An 18,302-nucleotide genomic window follows, 5' to 3' on the forward strand; every position below is an offset into this window, starting at 1 on the left:
TACCGCTTTCCTAGCATCTTAAAGCAAAAATAACAAATAGAACCATTCTACATCGGGGACAAATGGCCTGGGGAAAGCAGAAGATGGTCCAAATGCTTAGGACCCTGCCACCCAAGTGGGAAGAAGCTTCTGGCGCAGGGGCCATCTAGGGAGTGAACCAGTGGATGGAAGGTCCCTGTCTCCTCCTCTCTCTCTGTAACTCTGACTTTCAAATAAGTAAATAATTTTTTTAAAAAATGAAAAAAGAAGTCATAAATTGAGACATGCTTACAGAAATAATTAATCCCCCAAATGTATGAAGAAAGCCTTTAGAAATATCAATAAAAAAAGACAAACAATACACTAGAAAACAAATTGAGAAAACACTTGAGCACATTTCATTGATGGTGAATTATGACTGACTAATAAATATGAAAATACACTCAGTCTTCTTAGAAATACAATAAAAATAAGGTAATTCCATCAGACATTTTATAATTAAGATTGATAACATTAAAATTTGACAATAAAAACATTCAAGATGTGAACCACCTCTCTGACAGGTTAATGAATTAGTGAATTTACTGTAGGGAAAACATTCATTAAATAAAGATATTTTATTTAAATACTCTACCAGAGAAACTGGCACATTCTTTAGCAAATAATGCAGTACTATGTAGACGGCTCTTTGAAAAACAAAAGAAACAAATGTCCAGCAGACAGCAGAATACACTCAATAAATATTTATTGTGTTAATGTAAATATATATACATATATAGTGTGTGTGAGTATATATATTATATATATACATATATATATATATATATATATATAATTTCCTGTTTGGGAAGACAGAAAACCAGCATAGAAAGTAAGTTCTTCAAAGACACACATAAATCTGTGCACACATAAAACCCTAATTCATGAAACAGAATCAAACAGGAATTTGGAAAGATGATGAAGCTCTGATTAAGTTTATAATTTAAAACCAAAAGCCAAGAAAATCATCTGTAGCATTTTTACACAGCTCTATATTTATAAGCAGGGTATAAAACATTACTTTAGTTAATTACAATGTAGCATTTCAGTTATGCAGAAGTAACTACTATTTTGTCCAGTACATCTTTAAAAGCCATTAAATAAAGAAGCTAAAGACCTACATAAAAAAAAATTTCCTTCTCAAGTTGACCCAAAAAAATAGAAAATATCTATTCTAATTTTTTTAAAGATTTATTTATTTATTTGAAAGACAGAGTTACAGACAGAGAAGGAGAGATAGATAGAGAGAGCTTTTAACCATTAGTTCACTCCCCAAATGGCTGCAATGACTGGAACTAGGCTAGGACAAAGCCAAGAGTTAGGAGCTTCTTCCAGGTCTTCCATGTGAGTGCTTTCCCTGGCACATTAGCAGGGAACTGGATGAGAATTGGAGTAGTTAGGACTGGAACTAGCACCCATATGGGATGTCAGTGTTGCAGGCTACAGCTTACCAGGCTGCACCTCCATGCCAGCCCCATATTCTAATTTTTAAAAGCAACACTGAACACTGTAAAAAAGTACCAATATTCTGCTGTTATTATTCATTTATAATACATTGACTTTGTCTCACAACCACTTTTAAAACATTTTGGGAATTATTCATAGTAAAGCACGTTCTTGAGTTTAGCTGGGGAAAATAAGCAATCTATTTTCTGATTTTGTAACAACAGCCAGATGTGCTTTGAAGTTCAATGTTCCCACTTTGTAATGCACAAGCAACAGACTTGAAGCAATCTGTACACAGTCTTAACATTTATTTGTTTCATGCTCTTTCAGAAAACTTCTGGTTCTCTCATAATACCTCAAGAAAGAATACCACAACAAAGAATTTCCAAACTGCAATATAAAAAGGATTTATGTGAAATACTGAAGTCAAGAAAATGTTATATAGAATACAAAACCAAAAATAATTAAGTTCCAATAGCATGATTACATCACATGTCTGCACATTTCTTAAGAAACAACTAGACTAACAACACTAAAAACCAAATAAGACATGAACACAGGTATCTGAATATTCTCTAATAAAAACTGGCTCCTGACATTTTATTGTGTTTAGGTTTTTGGCAGGTTCATTTATTTCATTACAAAGGATTTTCTGACAGATTTTTTCCCCCAAATTATTGAGGATTAAATCAAACTGACATAAAGAAATACCCTCCTAATAGGCTAATTTTTGAGTGTTTATGCAAAATTTTGGCCCTATCCCCAGTGCTTTGATTCAGTAGGTATAGGATGGGTCCCAAGCACTCCATTTATTTTTAATTTTTTTAAAATTTATTTTCATCTTACTTGAAAGGCAGAGACAATAACACACAGATAAACAGAGACAGAGAAAGATCTTCCATCCACTGGTTCACTCCCCAAAAGCCCAGAAGAGCCAGGGCTGGTCCAGGCCAAAGCTAAGAGCCTGTAACTCAACCTGGGTCTCCCAAGTGGACAGTAAGGACCCAGGTACTTGAGCCATCATCTGCTGCCTGCCAGTGTGTACATTAGCAGGAAACCTGACAGGAAGCAGAGCCAGGACTTGGAACAGGCACTCACATATGGGATGCAGGCCTCCTAAGCAGTGCCTTCACTGCCACTTCAAATGGCCATGCCTACACAGACTATTGTTGATAAATGAGATGATTTCTATCCTTTTTAAAAATTAAAAAGCACTTTACCTGATACATTAACTGTCTTCAAGGAAAGAATAGTTTCAAGAAATACATGACCAGCAACACAACTAAAATAAACATTTTAAAATCAGAGTATCAGTAAGAAGAACTGCCAAAACACTTTCCACAGCATAAAATAAATTCAGTCTTCAATGCCAAGTTATTATGGCTCAAAATTATAGTGTGATTTTTTTTTTTTGAAAGGCAAAGAGATCTGCCACCCACTGGTTTTCCCCTAAATGCACACAACAGCCAGGAGTGTGCCAGGACCAAAGCTGGAAGCCAATCTATGTCTCCCTCACAGGTGGCCAGAATCCAGTTCTTGAGCCATCACCTGCTATCTCCCAGAGTCTCACTGGAAGGAAGTCAGAATCAAGAGCCAGAGCCACGAATGGAGCCCATGTCCTTCTGTGAGGAACAAAGGCATCTCAGTCACTAATTTCCCACTCCCAAAATCACATTTTTAAGTCAATTTTCAGAACTTCAAATATGTACTTCCACAGAAATACAAGAGAAATTCCATTCATTAGTTTACCAAAAAAATTTAACAAATATTTAATGAGCATAAATAAAATACAGATATAAAAACAATCCACTGGCCCAAGGAAAAGCAAATGAACCAAAGGAACAGAACAGAAGCAGATGTGCTGTCACCTGATTTATATGGAAAATAACATTGTAGTGCAACAGGAAAAGGGTGGCCTTTTCAAAGTCCATGGCAGTGGCACCTGCATACACATAAAGGATGAAAATAAATCCTAAGTCCCTGTCTTACAACGCATACCAAAACCACCTTCGGATGGCCTGAAGATCTAAGTCAGAAAAGTAAACAAAGCTTCTAGGAGAAAACTTGGGAGAGTATCTTCACAACCTTAGGACAGCCAAGACTTCTCAGATAAAACTGTAATAACATAGAGAAAAAGTGATAAAAAATGGACTGCATTAAAGTGTAAAATTCCTGTTCATTAAATACATCAATAGAGAATGAAAAAAAGGCAACAAAGGGGAAGATAATATACACAATATCATATTTCAAAAGGGCTGTTATTCAGAAAGGTTAAACAGCTCTTAGGTATCAATACGAAAAATGCAAACAACTCAACGGAAAAACTGACAAAGCTGTAAGTAGACATTTTATCCAGAGACGCTATCCAAAGTGGCAATAAACATAGTACAAGTCACCTAACTTTACTACTCACCAGGAAAACGCATATTAAAATCATACTCTCTCACAGCTAAAAAATTTTAATTACAATAATTATCTGACAAGTACCAGAGAGGAAGAATGGCAATGTGAACCAGCACATATGCAGATGAGGCTGTTCACTGGCACGACCACTTTAGGAAACTATTGGGCAGCACCCACTCCATCAGTTGTTGTACCCCAAACTTCATGGAGTCAAACGACAACCATTTTATTTAGCTCCTCATTCTGGGAGTCAGCTCATCTACTGGGACAGCTCAGCTAAACTGGACCCACTGCTGGGTTTGCTAAAGCAGCGTGACAGAGGCTCCCGGTGAAAGATCACAGACTAAGAGGCCACACTGAGCAGTCAGCCAGAATCCCTTCACTCCTTACAGCAAGAACAGCAGGGCAAGAAAGATCGGACTCGGATGTAAGATAAGGGAAGGATGAGCAATTTTTTTTAAAAAGTTATTACTGCTTTCCCCTTGAAATCTGTAATGTTCCTTACATACCAATTCATTTATATACCAGTAAAATGTGCCCATAATTGTTCGGCCTCCATATCTATTGTTATGATCTCTCTTCAACTAGATCACCCTGAGAGCAACATAAAGTTTTCCATTTTAGTGTTCTTTCCACAGATCCACCTTCTACTTCACCTGGGGATAATTTTAATTGTTTCTTTTTGGTTTTGACTCAGTTTATTTTTTGTTGATTTTATTTACTTGAGAGGTAGAGTTATAGACAGAGAGAGTGAGAGACAGAGAGAAAGTTCGTCTATCCACTGGTTAGCCTCCAAAATGGCCAGAACAGCCAGAGCTGAGCAGATCCGAAGCCAGGAGTCTGGAGCTTCTCCCAGGTCTCCCACGCAGGTGCAGAGGCCCAAGCACTTTGGACCATCTTCTGCTGCCTTTCCAGGCCACAGAAGAAAGCTGGATCAGAAGAGGAGCAGCTGGAAACCAAACCAGCGCCCAAATGGAATGCCGTTGTCGCAGGCAGAGGCTCAGCCTACTATGCCACAGCGTCAGCCTCCAGTTTATTTTTTTTCACTAAGTTAAATGAAGGATCATTGGTCTTCAGCATCACTTTGCTCATATCACAGAATTTTTAATCAAAGTTCACTATTATTCATTAAAGTTGGCATTCAGGTTTTTTTTTTTTTTTTAAGATTTATCTATTTGAGAAGCAGAATGACAGGAGGAAAAAGAGAAAGACAAACAGAGAGAGATCTTCCACTCACTGTTCAGTCTCCAAATGCCCACAGCAACCAGGGCTGGGCCTGGCCAAAGTCAGGAACCAGAAACTCCTTCTGGGTCACCCATGTGGGTGGCAGAACTCAAGTACTTGAGTCGTCAACTGCAGCTTCACAGGTTTGTTAGCAGAGACCTGGATCAGAGGCAAGCTCGCTGGGACTCACCTGGCACTCCAATATGGGATGAGGGCATCGCAAGCAGTAGCTTAATCTACTATACAATGCCCACCCTGCATTCAGTTTTAATTACTGCTTTTACACAAAGCTACTCATTCAGAAGTATTTTTCTTTTTTCTTTTCAATGGTCAGGTGAAAACATTTAGAGGGAAGAATCCTTTTGATATTAATTTGATATTAATTTCTGTTTTTATTAAAATGAAGTCACTTAATGAGAATTTCTTCATATCCTTAGATAATTTTTATAAATATTCCACAACTATGTGAAGACAATAAGCTTGCCCTTCCTTTCACTTCTCCTCTATTCTTTAGCTACACTTTTTTTAGTTTTAGAAACTGGTATACCATTTTTAAAATAAAACCTCAACCACAATAATTACTCCCATATCCAAAAAAATCTGTAATCTTCCCAAAAGAATAACTCAAGGGGCCAGCACTGTAGCATAGATGGTTAAGCCTCTGCCCATGGCGCCAGCATCCCATATGGGCGCCAGTTGGAGTCCTGGCTGCTCCACTTTCAATCCAGCTCCCTGCTAATGGCCTGAGAGAGCAGCGGAGGATGTTCCAAGTCCTTAGGTCCCTGCACCCACGTGGGAGACTCAGAAGAAGCTCCTGGCTCCTGGCTCTGGATTGGTCCAGCTCCAGCCACTGTGGCCATTTTGGGGGTGAAGCAGCAGATAGAACTCTCCTTTGTCTCTCCTTCTTTCTATAACTCTGCCTCTCAGAAATATAAATCTCAAAAAAAAAAAAGAATAACTCAAGGTGAATAATGATTTAGAAAAATACTTTATACAGAAATGGAACTGCTAGTTGCTCTGAGAGGCTTCAGCTCTTTCACTCATCTTAAGCTACAGTTAAATATACTTGCAAGTCAGAAGAACAAATGATTTATTTCCTTTTCCTTAAAATCATCAATAAAACACAAGAGAGTAACACATTGCCTCATGGCTGACTCCGAATGTGAAACATCAGAATATAATCACTTTTTAAATAAAAATTCACTCTACAGCTCTGTGAGCTTTAACAAATGCATATGGTGTCATCAGACAAATACAATCCAAACGGTTCCATCAAACATAAAAAAGTTCCCTGTTGCTACTTAGACCCTTGGAGTCAAATGCTGCCTCAACCTTTAACACATACAAATTCTGTACTCTTCATCCTTGCAGCTTCTCTATCTCTACAACATCACATAAACGCAATCAAACCACACACACGGTCTTTTCTGTCTAGCCTGTTTCATCTGAAATTCATTCACTTGCGTATGTAATGTGAAAGTTGAGTTCTTTTATCATTGCAAAGTATCCCATTGTATAGATTACAGAGGATACTTCAAAAAACTTTAATTCCATGGAATTAAAAGCTTATTTTGAGGGGCTGGTGCTGTTGCACAGAAGGTTAAGCCACAGCATGCGCTGCCAGCATCCCACATGGGCACTGGTTCAAGCCCTGGCTGCTCCACTTCTGATTCAGTTCCCTGCTAATATACCTGGGAAAGCAGCAGAGGGTGGCCCAGATCCTTGGTGCCCTGAACTCATGTGGGAGACCCAGAAGAAGCTCCTGGCTCCTGGCTTTGGCCATTTGAGGAGTGAACCAACAGATGGAAGAGATTGCTGTCTCTCCTCCTGTCTCTGTGTTAACTTTGACTTTGTGTAACTCTGACTTTCAAATAAATAAGTACAATTTTTAAAAAGTTGATTTTGGGGGGACTGGCATTGTGGTGCAGCAGGTTAAAGCCCTGGCCTGAGGCACCGGCATACCATATGGGCACTGGTTCTAGTCCCGGCTTTTCCACTTCCGATTGAGCTCTCTGCTGTGGCCTGGGATAGTGGTGGAAGATGGCCAAAGTCCTTGGGCCCCTGCATCCACGCTGGGGACCCAGAGGAAGCTCCTGGCTCCCAGCTTCAGATCAGCACCGCTCTGGCTGCTGCGGCCATCTCTAGAGTGAACCAGCGGATGGAGGACCTCTCTCTCTCTGTCTCTCCTCTCTCTGTGTAACTCTGATTTTCAAATAAATAATCTTAAAAAAAAGAAAAAAAGTTTATTTTGGTGCAAAAAATTTTTTGAATCCATGCAAACTTTTTCCATAATATGCATTCTTCATAAATTTTTGAAAATTCCCCATACAATTTATTTACCCATTCTATAGTTGAGGCATTTGAGACTACAGAGAGTTTTGATCAATTAAAAAGAGATGTATGATTATAAATACGTACAGGTTTTTGCATGAACACAGACTTTCATGTTAACTTAGTTTAATGACATCTCTGGGTTATACAGTAAATATACATTTTTACTTTTTTTAATGCCACAAGTTTTCAAAACTAGCATTTTGCATACCCATCAGCAAGAGAAAAGAGTTCCAGTTGCTCCCCATCACCATAAGCATTTGGAATTGTCGGGTTTTCTTGTCCGTTTCTTTCAACCATTCAAATACATGTGTGGTAGTATCTCATTACAGCTTTTTATTATCTTCCTTTGTTGAAATGTTCAGTTTTTACTGATTTGAAAGCCAGAGACAAAGAGAAATAGATCTCACATCTGTCGATTCACTCCCCAAATGCCAGAGCAGTCAGAGCTGGAACACAATCCAGGGTCTCCCATGTGGTGGCAGGCATCAGGCACTCGAGCCTCATCTGCTGTCTCCCAGGGTGTGTATTAGCAGGATGCTGAAATTAGGATTAAAGCCAGGGCTGAAACCAAGGCACTCTGACACAGGATGCAGGCATCCGTGGCATCTTAACTGCTACACCAAACCCTCATCCCTTATTGAGTTGGAGAATTCTTTATACATTCTGGATAAAAGTCTCTGTCAGATACGTTATCTGTGAATACTTCTAGTCTCTATATTTTGAATCAACATAAAACAGGACTCACAACATAACCTGAGAAGTGTTGCCTCTTTTCCTGTCTTCTGGAAGAGATTGTGTGGAATTGGTATTGTTTCTCAAGTAATTATGTGAATATATTTGTCAGTGAAAACATTTGTACCTGGCGTTTTCTTTATCAGAAAGTTTTTAACTTTAAATTCAAGTCATAGGATTGTTCAGGTTCCCTAATTCTTCTTGACTGAGTTTTGTTAGTGTGTGTCATTCAGGAACTTTTTCTCTTTCATCTATATTGTCAATTTATGCTTTAGACTTGTTTGCAGTGACCATATTATAATCTGAACATCTACAGGATCTGTATGGCTATCTCCTCTTTCATTCTTGCTATTAGCAAAGTCATTCTTTTTAAATTCTTGGTCAATCTTGCTAAATACCCATCATTTAAAGATCCCGTTTTTAGTTTCATTGATTTTCTCTATTGCTTTTTGTATTTAATTTCACTGAGTTTTAACTTTTTATATTTCTTTTGCTTGCTTTGGGGTTAATTTGCCCTTCTTCTACAAGTTTCTTAAGATGGGAAAGTAGATTAACAACCAAAGACTTTTCTTCTCTCTTGCTTTCAAGATTTTCTCTTTATTTTTCTCTTAGCATTTTAATACGATACATCTATATGCAAATATCTTGTGCTTGTCTTACCCTGGAGTTTATTGAGCTTCCTCGATGTGTAAATTGATGTTTTTCATCAAATTAGAACAGAGATAGCCATCATTTTTCAAATATATATTTTCTGATTTTTCTCTCTCCTCTTGTTCTGGTAATCCATTAAACATATTTTAACATGTCTGATAGTGTCCTGTATTTCTCTGAGGAAATGTACATTTTTCTTTGCTCTTTATTCCCTATTCTTCAGCTTGCATAAACTCTATCAATCTTTCAGTTCACTGATTTATTTCTTCTGTCAGTTCAAATCCATTATTGAGCCCCTATTCTGAATTTTTTACTTCAGTTATTACACTGTTTAATTCCAGAATGTCCACTTGGTTCCTTTTTATAACTCCTATCTCTTTACTGATATTCTCCATGAGACATGGTCATCATAGCTTCCATTACTTCTTTAACCATGGTTTCCTTTAGTTCTTTGAACATATTTATAATGGCTGCTTTGAAGTCTTTGTTAAATCTGGCCTCTGTGTCCTCTCACAAGCAGTTTCTGTTGCCTGATTTTTTCCTGTGTATGGGCCACGTTTTCCTGTTTCTTTGCACATCTTGTAACTTTAAAGATGAAAAAAAAAAAAAAAAAAACCTGGAATTTTAGATAATACATTATAGCGACTGTGGTTACTGACTTCCCTCCAGGAATAATTTTCATTCTTGTTTACTGTTGTGTTGTTGGCTTAGGTAGGTTATTTCTGTGACGTGCATTTCCCCCACAGTGTGAAGGCTTTGGTGTCACTCCTCAGTGGATGCGACCTCAGGTATGCATTATTGTCATCCTGGGATGCCAGTGATTTTACAAAGACTCTCTCATTGACTGCTTCTTCCTCTTATCTTTTTGTTAAACCATATGTCTAATTTGGCTTAATATCCAATCTCCACTGTTTCCCACAGCATCTTCAGGTTTGAGTTCCCATACTCTGCTTTCAATACAGTTTCTCTGGGGAGAGCTTCTGGACTGCCCCTCCCCAGGGTCAGAAGCTCTGAACCGATACCTGGAGCCTGTGCACAGGCAGTCTCTGTCCTAGGATCCAGCTGGGGAGAGCATAATCAGGCTGTGGTACTCTCAACCTGCTGCATCTGGGTTACAGCCCTGCCCTGACCGGGGGCAGAGGGGAGAAAAGAAAGCCCCTACCGCTACTAAGCTGTATTCACCAGAAATTTATAGTCTCTTCCACTTAGACATCAAAGAGATAAGAAATGCTGGCAGCATGCCCCTCCAAATGAGATTTTTTTTTTTCTCTCTTGATTAGAAGCCGAGGGAAAAGACAGCCATTTTCTTGGCCACATCCATTGAGAATGAAATTTCCACGAGGCTGAGCTGGAGGGACAGGGAATAAATGAACACAAGTCACAGTGCAAATGTCACAGACACTCAGTTTTAACAAAGTTGTCACTGATATTCTTGAATAAATAGGTCTCTATTTGCTTTATAGCCTTATACAATTTCCAGAAACTCTAAAGAGTGTCTGTTTGGGTGGGCATCTGGTCTAGCAGTTAAGATGCCATTAGGACATTCACAGCGCTGTTAGAGAGCCTGGATTCTACACCCAGCTCTGGCTGCTCACTCCACCGCTCTACTCACGCAGACTCTGGGAGGCAGCAGTGATAGCTCAAGTATGTGCGTCCCTGCCATGCAGCTGGGAGTCCTGGGTGAGTTTCTGGCTCCTGGATTCAAGCCTGGTCCATCCCCAGCTCTTGTGAATAATGAGCATGTGGAAAATGAACCAGAGAATGAGATCTCAGTTGTGGTGTATATGTCCCTCTCCTCCCCTCTCCTCCCCTCCCCTCCCCTCCTTTTCTTTCTCTCTCTCCTCTCTCTCTCCTCCTGCCATCAAAATCAAAAATTTTTAAAGTATTTTTTAATTTTATTTAAGTTATACAAGTTTCATGTATTTTATATATACAGGTTTAGGAACACAATGACACTTTCCACCCTACCCTCCCTCCACCTACACTCCAACTTTTCTTCGTCCTCCCTCTCACATTCCCACTCTTAATTTTTACAAAGACCTACTTTCAGTTTACTTAATGATCATAAAGTTAACCCTACACTAAGTAAAAGAGTTCAACAAATAGTATGAATGGGAAAAAAACACTGTTCCTCAACAGAAGAGACAAGGGTTATACACAATCATCGAATCTCAAAATGTCCATTTCAGTCCCATACATTACATTGTAGGTACTCTATTAGTTACCTCAGATAAGGGAAAACATATGGTATCTGTCTTTTTGGGACTGGTTTATCTCACTAAGTATAATGGTTTCCAGTTGTGTCCATTTTGTTGCAAAATATAGGATTTCATTTCTTTTTTTACAGCTGAGTAGTATTCCATAGTGCATATATACCATAATTTCTTTATCCAGTCAACAGTTGATGGACATCTGGGTCAATTCCGTATCTTAGCTATTGTGAATCGTGCTGCAATGAACATGGGGTACAGATAACTCTTTCATACATTGATTTCTTTTGGTTTGGGTAAATTCCCAGAAGTGGGATGGCTGGATCATATGGTAGGTCTATACTCAGATTTCTGAGTTTTTACCAATTATGCTTGTTTTGTTAGCGAGCAGTGCTTTGGGGTTCTTCATACTGCCATTGTAGAAATAGAACTTCCCTCCCTTATTTTCTAATGTATTTCATGCTACAAATGTCCTTCTAAAACCAACTTTAGCCGAATCCCATAAATTTTGACATGTAGTACTGTCATTCAATTCTGTCAAAAATATAATCCAATTTCCCTAAGGTTTCTTTGGAGACAGTATTGTGGCACAGCAGGTTAAGTACTGCTTGGGAAGCCAGCATCCCATATTAAAGTGCCACTGCTCCACTTCCAATCTAGCTCCTTGATAATGTGCCTGGGAAAGCAATGAAGAGTGGTTTAAGTACATGGGCTCCTGTCATCCAATTGGGAGCCCCAGATGAAGTTCCAGGCTCCTGGCTTCAGCCTGGCCCAGCCCTAGTTATTGCAGCTATTTGGGGAGTGAACCAGCAGATGGATGATCTCTCTGTCTCTGTTTCTCTCTCTGTCTTTCAAATAAATAAGCAAAATCTTAAAAAAAAAAAAATAGCTAACATCTACAACACTACAATCCAGGTTGTGGCTTACAAAGTCATACAGGAAACATACGAATATATGAAGAAAGCATCACAAAAGGTTAAAAAGATTAAGAAAAAAGATTAAGAAAATTTTTATTAGTTGTTAAACACATCTCTACTTGAATGAGGAATTCTCAGAAAAAAAATAACATCTCCTAGGAAAACAACATATTTTGGGGCAAACATTTTTTTTTATAAAAAAAAGCAAAATGTTCAGCTGTTTCCCAGCAAGATCTCTGCATGGAAAGACAACAGCAGGTTCAAGTCCTAGAACATCCAATGCATTAGAATGACAGTGTGACAGTAATGCTAGAATTATAAAAAAGTATCCTTAATTTACAGGACAAAAATTAACTCCAGCTATTAACTGATCATTCATAAGAAGAAAAAAAGTTATGTATTCTCAGATAAAATTAAAACCAAAGCAAAAAGAAAAAAAACCTAAGCCTTCTAATAAACTGACATTATTCTACTGTGATCAAGAGATACAGTTCAGAATGATTAATGCATAGATGTTATAAATATATAAAAATATAAGACTTTGATATATTTACACTATTAGTGCACTCTTTGAACAATAAAAATGTGAAACAAAACCTAAAGTAAGCCTACTTTCAAGGCACTATTTCAAAATATTTTAATGTTTTATTTTAATTTTATTATACCAATATGAGATTTAATCCTATGAACAGTTAAGTAATCGTGAAAAGTATTCCATGAGCTAGAAACATACATCAGAAGTTTCGAATGGCTAAAGGCAAAGGCAAGTTTAAAAGGATAGCTCCAAATTTTACTTTTCACTTTGATGTTGCCTCTGGCAGGAGCATTTGTCTTTCTAAGGGATTTCCTGTGCTCCTCTCCCACACTGGTAACAGGACTTCCTCCAATGGCAACTTCCCCCACACCTTCAAACATGAAAGCGTTTTCCTTTTGATTTATTATCCGCCTTTCATTCTACTTCTCTCTACTCTTATTTGCATACTCCCAAAATTAACCATAGATCCACATTACTTTCATTTCCTATGCATTGCCCAATCTCCTAATTGTGCCCATTCCACACACCAGATGTCCTCACTCTCATCTCTCCACTCAGCTCTCTTGCTCTGTATTCTCCAGACTAGGGATGTTCTAGTCTCTGGATGCAGCTACCACCTCTAGCAATACGGACTCCAGAACAGACCTCCAGTCTTTGAATTTCATGAAGCTCTAGGTCTTGACCTCTCCAATTAACCTAACCATCTCATTACAGCCCACCAATCTAAAATAAAACTTTAAACCATTAAAATAGGATTCCCCATTTCATTTTCACTATGAAGTGAAAAAGCCAACATTTCCATTTCTCAGAAGCAAACCCTTAGGTGTCCTTCAGTTTAGCAGTCCAATCAGTCACTAAGCATCTTTTACTCCTGTCTCAATGGTCTTTCCTTTCCGTCTTTTTCATCTTTGCAATAACCACACTAACATAAACTATAAACACCTAAAAGGTAACTGGTCCCCTTTCTCCATTTATACTCACAACAATATAATGTCCACAAGTCCCAGTCAACTCTGCTAAAGTACTTCTTTCATTAGAGGTCAATATTAGCAGGAAAGTTTTTAGGGTTTTTTTTTTTTAATTAATGATTCCTAATATCAGCTAATAGTGAGAAATGGATAACGGATATAACAAAGGTTGGAACTGGTACAAACCTTCTGGAAGGCATTGTACTCAAGATATAATGTAACCTAAGAAAACAACCAAAAAAAAAGAGATTCTTCTAATGAATTTTACTGCAGTATTACTCATCTATTTATACTTGCAACAAGCTGGGAGAAACTTAGATGTCCAAAAATAAAATATCTACATTATAAATTACCTGCATTGAAATATGCTTTATTCCTTTGATTATCTGTATTTTTCAATTTGCAAAATTTCATATGATAAAAATAATTTTAAGCTCTTTTTGATTTTCTAAAATCATTTAAATAGCAAATATGCAAAGTGGCATGTGGAAGGAAAAATTTTCCAAAGTTCAACATAACCTAGAATTTAAAAACTACACTTTGCAAGTTAGCATTCAATGTTCCAAAATGATCCATGCTAACAATACCATGCACTAATTCCATATATAAATCCCAAAGATCCAGACATGACATTTCACTGCTACTACTAAATCTTCCTTCATGTACATTTCTTGAATTTCTACCTCCCCCACCTCTTCATCTAACCAAATATTTCCATGTCCCTCAGAACCCTGTACATGAAAACTGCTGTCCACAATTACTATTCATCCATGAAATCTCCCTATCTTTAATCCAAATGAACTTGCTTCTCTTTAAGTTCTCCCCTCCCTCTCCTCTATCTCAGTATTCTAATATCCATATAACTCATTTTGGTGTTTTATTAAATAACATCTCAAATTAGTATTTAGCTGCTTTATGTGTATAGTTCATGAGCTAGAAATCTAGCTTTGTCATAACAGCAAATATTTTGGAATGTTATTTCTCTTTACTGTACTTAGGGCCAATGCAGTACTAAATGTCTACCATCTGGTATCCACTGAACAGAATTAAATCAGTTCAGAGACAATCCACACAAAGTATGATTCTTTTACATCAATATATAAATAAAACAAATTTTTACCCCAAGATTCCAACTATTAAGGCGAGCTTCAATGTCACTGTCATCCAAAGATACAGGAGGTTTTCTCACATGAACTTCCTGAAATACAAAAAAAAAGAGAAGGGAAGAAAGAAAAAGTAAAGAAATAAAGGAAGAAAGAAGGAAGAAGAAAAAGTACGGAGAGAGGGAAGGAGAGAAAAGTGGAGGAGAAGAGCAGGAAGAGAAGGGGGAGGGAGGAAGGGAGGGAGGGAAGGAGGGAGGGAAGGAGGGAGGTAAGGAGGGAGGAAGGGAGGGAGGGAGGGAGACAGCACAAAAGATATGTCGTTAGGAGTAATGAAAGTCTTGTTCACTTGGTTGCTAATACCATATTGCCCTCAGAGAAAAGGATTATGTTGCAACTGAGCTTCGTTCTCAATTCTAAGGAACGACTGTTTATTATAGCTGCTTAGGGCTATGAGATGCCTTAACAATATATTCACACAGTAACTAGATTCCAGGGGGAAAAAAACATCAAAAGAATATTTTAAAAATTAATCCAGGCTCTTCAGACTCTTCTCTTTAAGTTCTTTTACAAAAAGTTTTAATTGTGGTATACCACAGTAGCTTTAAAGTGAGGGGGGCTCTTGAAAAGATGAATTATTTACTCGCATTCAAATTAGTTAACAGAGAAGTTTTAAGTTGATGTCCAAGAAGCTCTTTGTTCTTAAATTAATTCTCACTCACACACTGAACATAAAGAGAAACAAGCTCTGGATTCACATCATGAAAACACAACTATGATGACGTTTTTTAAAAAATAAAAATTATTTGCTTTTCTTCCTTCTATGCAATTTATTATACTGCACATTTATATAGCAAGATAACTGTAATAAACTGAAAGTTACCTAAGAATTATGCCTTGGATGGATAAGGATCTTAAAGCTCTAAAATCTTAGGAAGCTAAATCTGTGTAAAACAATAATGATTATTTTATAGTCAAAGCATTTTATTTTAAAATTAAATTTGTCAATATAGTATTCTTATGCTTTCAGAAAGCCTCATAACTAACAAACTTATTTACCTATCATCATTTACAATAATTATGAAGTTACAGAAATGCACTAAAATGTTCATAGTTTACTCTCCAAATTCTACTCAACAAGATACTGAATTTCTAATATTTGTATATTATATTAAAATTTATTAGCACTTCTACTGGTGGTCCACTGCTTTTTGTACATTTTTATGAACAAAAATTGCTTAAGTAAAGAAATGAATCTGCTTTATTTTAAGCATGATGATTGAATTATTCAACCATTATTAAAGATGTGCTGCCCATTGTACTAAATTTTTTCTTTAAGTCCCGAACTGCCAGTGGAGAAAATGCAATGAGTTAGGTTTAGAGCAGTATGTGCTAACAGTCATCTGTTACACATGATCTCTCTTGCAACACAACCAAGACAATAAAAATTAGGCAAGAGAAACTATAGCAAGTCAGCACAGTTTTTCTCTACAAAGCTCATTAACACCTGTTCAAAACCAAATCTATGCTGAGCTAATAGATGCAAGAGAAGAGTTCATCTTTCAAGATATAAATAGTTCACCTGCATCAGAAGAGCAGTGCTGCTGCACTGCAAGTCAATCCCAATTTTCTCTTAATTTTATGATCATTTGGTATTTAATAACTTCCTTAGAAATAGTGAGCAAAAGAGAAAAGAAAAATAACAAAAAGATGAAGCTTTTTGAAGTTATTCTTTGATGCGCAGGAGAAATAACAGACTAATTAGCATGATCCCTCTGAATCACTGAGGGAGCTGGAGGAATCCTACAGACTAGAGGAGCACACCACTAACTGACATCAAAATGTCACCAAAACCTTCAGACTCCACGCCGGTTTTGAAGTGACCAGTGGAACTCTGATTATATGAAATTAAAACTTTGTGCAGTTATTTTAAAACAACAAACAAAACTGAAATTTGATCTTACACAAATCTTTGAGGTAACATTTTGATCATCTTCCTTGTAAACAGGACTCAAGGACTGCGTTTTTATTTGCAGCTTCCCAGTGTACTGCTCCCTACTGAGAGACCAAAATAGTAATAATCAAAATTGAGAGAATTCAGAGAATAGAAAATGAAGCATATATCCCAAGATCACTATTTTAAAAATATTATAATTTGGGACATGCTCAAGCTGACTTGCCCCAAATGGTAGAGTTAGAAACATACCAGGGGATTCCAATTCAATCCCATCAAGGTGGCATGTACCAATGCCATCTCACTATTCCAAGTGATCAATTTCAGTTCACAATTGATCATAATGAAAGGACTAAGAGTCAAAGGGAGCACATAAACAAGTCTAGTACCTGCTAACACTAACCGATGGAATAAATAAAGGGGAGAGTGATCCAACATGGGAAGTAAGATACTCAGCAGACTCATAGAATGGCAGATGTCCTAAATAGCACTCTGGCCTCAGAATCAGCCCTAAAGGCATTCCAATCTGGCTGAAAAGCCCATGAGAGTATTTCAGGCATGGAAAGCCAAGACACTCTGGCAAAAAGATCTCTGTGAGTGAGATCCCAGTGGAAAGAACAGGTCTTCAAAGAAGGAGGTACCTTTCTCTGAAGGGAGGAGAGAACCTCCACTTTGACTATGACCTTGTCTAAACAAGATAAGAGTCGGAGAACTCAGAGGGCTTCCATAGCCTTGGAAACTCATGACTGCAGCATAGGGAGATTACTGATGCCATAGACAGGAGTGTCAATTTGTAAAGTCAACAACAGGAGTCACTGTGCACTTACTCCTCATGTAGGATCTCTGTCCTTAATGTGCTGTACATTGAGATTCAATGCTATAACGAGTACTCAAACAGTATATTTCACTTTGTGTTTCTATGGGGGTGCAAACTGTTGAAATCTTTACTTAATGCATACTAAACTGATCTTCTATAAAAAAAAAAAAAAGAAAAAAAAGAAATTATCAATTCCCAATTTGACTCTCACTGGGATTAAACATGACAATAGGTCTGATCTGATTTCATCATCATTTTAAAAAATCATCTATTATTTTTCACTTTATATTTCTGTGTGGGAGCAAACTGTTGAAATCCTTACTTAATGTATACTAAGCTGATCTTCTGTATATTAAGATAATTGAAAATGAATCTTGATGTGAATGGAAGGGGAGAGGGAGTGGGAGAGGGGAGGGTTGTGGGTGGGAGGGACGGTGGGGGGGGGAAGCCATTGTAATCCATAAGTCGTACTTTGGAAATTTATATTCATTAAATAAAAGTTAAAAAAAAATATTACCATATTTTGTTAGACTCCTTTTCCATATCAAGATGAAGTCTTCAAGTATATAAAATAACAAGCTTTCATGTAACTTAAAATTTCAATTACTTTGGAACCACATCAGAAACCTCATATATATCAAAGTCTTTGACTTAAAAATACAAGATGCTGGGGCCAGCGCTGTGGCATAGCAGGTAAAGCTTCCACCTGCAGCGCTGGCATCCCATATGGGGTGCTGGTTCGAGTCCTGGCTGCTCCACTTCCAATCCAGCTCTCTGCTATGGCCTGGGAAAGCAGTGGAAGATAGCCCAAGTCCTTGGGCTCCTGCACCACATGGAGACCCAGAAAAGGCTCCTGGTTCCTGGCTTTGGATCAGTGCAGCTCCAGCCATTGTGGCCAATTGGGGAGTGAACCAGCAGATGGAAGACCTCTCTCCCTCCCTCTCTCACTCTCTCTCTTTGTTTCTCCTCTCTCTGTGTAACTCTGAATTTCAA

General features: G+C 37.7%; 1 protein-coding gene across 38 annotated transcripts in view; it reads right to left on the reverse strand.

The window, feature by feature from the left end:
- Positions 1 to 18,302, reverse strand: part of CEP112 (centrosomal protein 112) — a 519,374-nt gene that overhangs the window by 444,247 nt on the left and 56,825 nt on the right. For 27 of the 38 annotated variants that reach the window (XM_089316738.1, XM_070060419.2, XM_089316730.1 and 24 more), the window contains 2 exons: positions 16,503 to 16,596; positions 14,559 to 14,636 (listed from right to left, as the gene is read on the reverse strand). The exons of 2 other annotated variants lie outside the window; for them this stretch is intronic. In XM_089316738.1, coding sequence (XP_089172864.1) covers positions 14,559 to 14,636; positions 16,503 to 16,596 — 172 coding nt within the window. The remainder of the gene's footprint in view (positions 1 to 14,558; positions 14,637 to 16,502; positions 16,597 to 18,302) is intronic. 9 more of the 38 variants (XM_089316736.1, XM_089316735.1, XM_089316732.1 and 6 more) reach the window with 2 other exon arrangements.

Source organism: Oryctolagus cuniculus, chromosome 17 (genome assembly GCF_051225735.1).
Source record: "Oryctolagus cuniculus isolate XC-2025 breed Fujian yellow rabbit chromosome 17, ASM5122573v1, whole genome shotgun sequence".
Classification (NCBI taxonomy): domain Eukaryota; kingdom Metazoa; phylum Chordata; class Mammalia; order Lagomorpha; family Leporidae; genus Oryctolagus; species Oryctolagus cuniculus.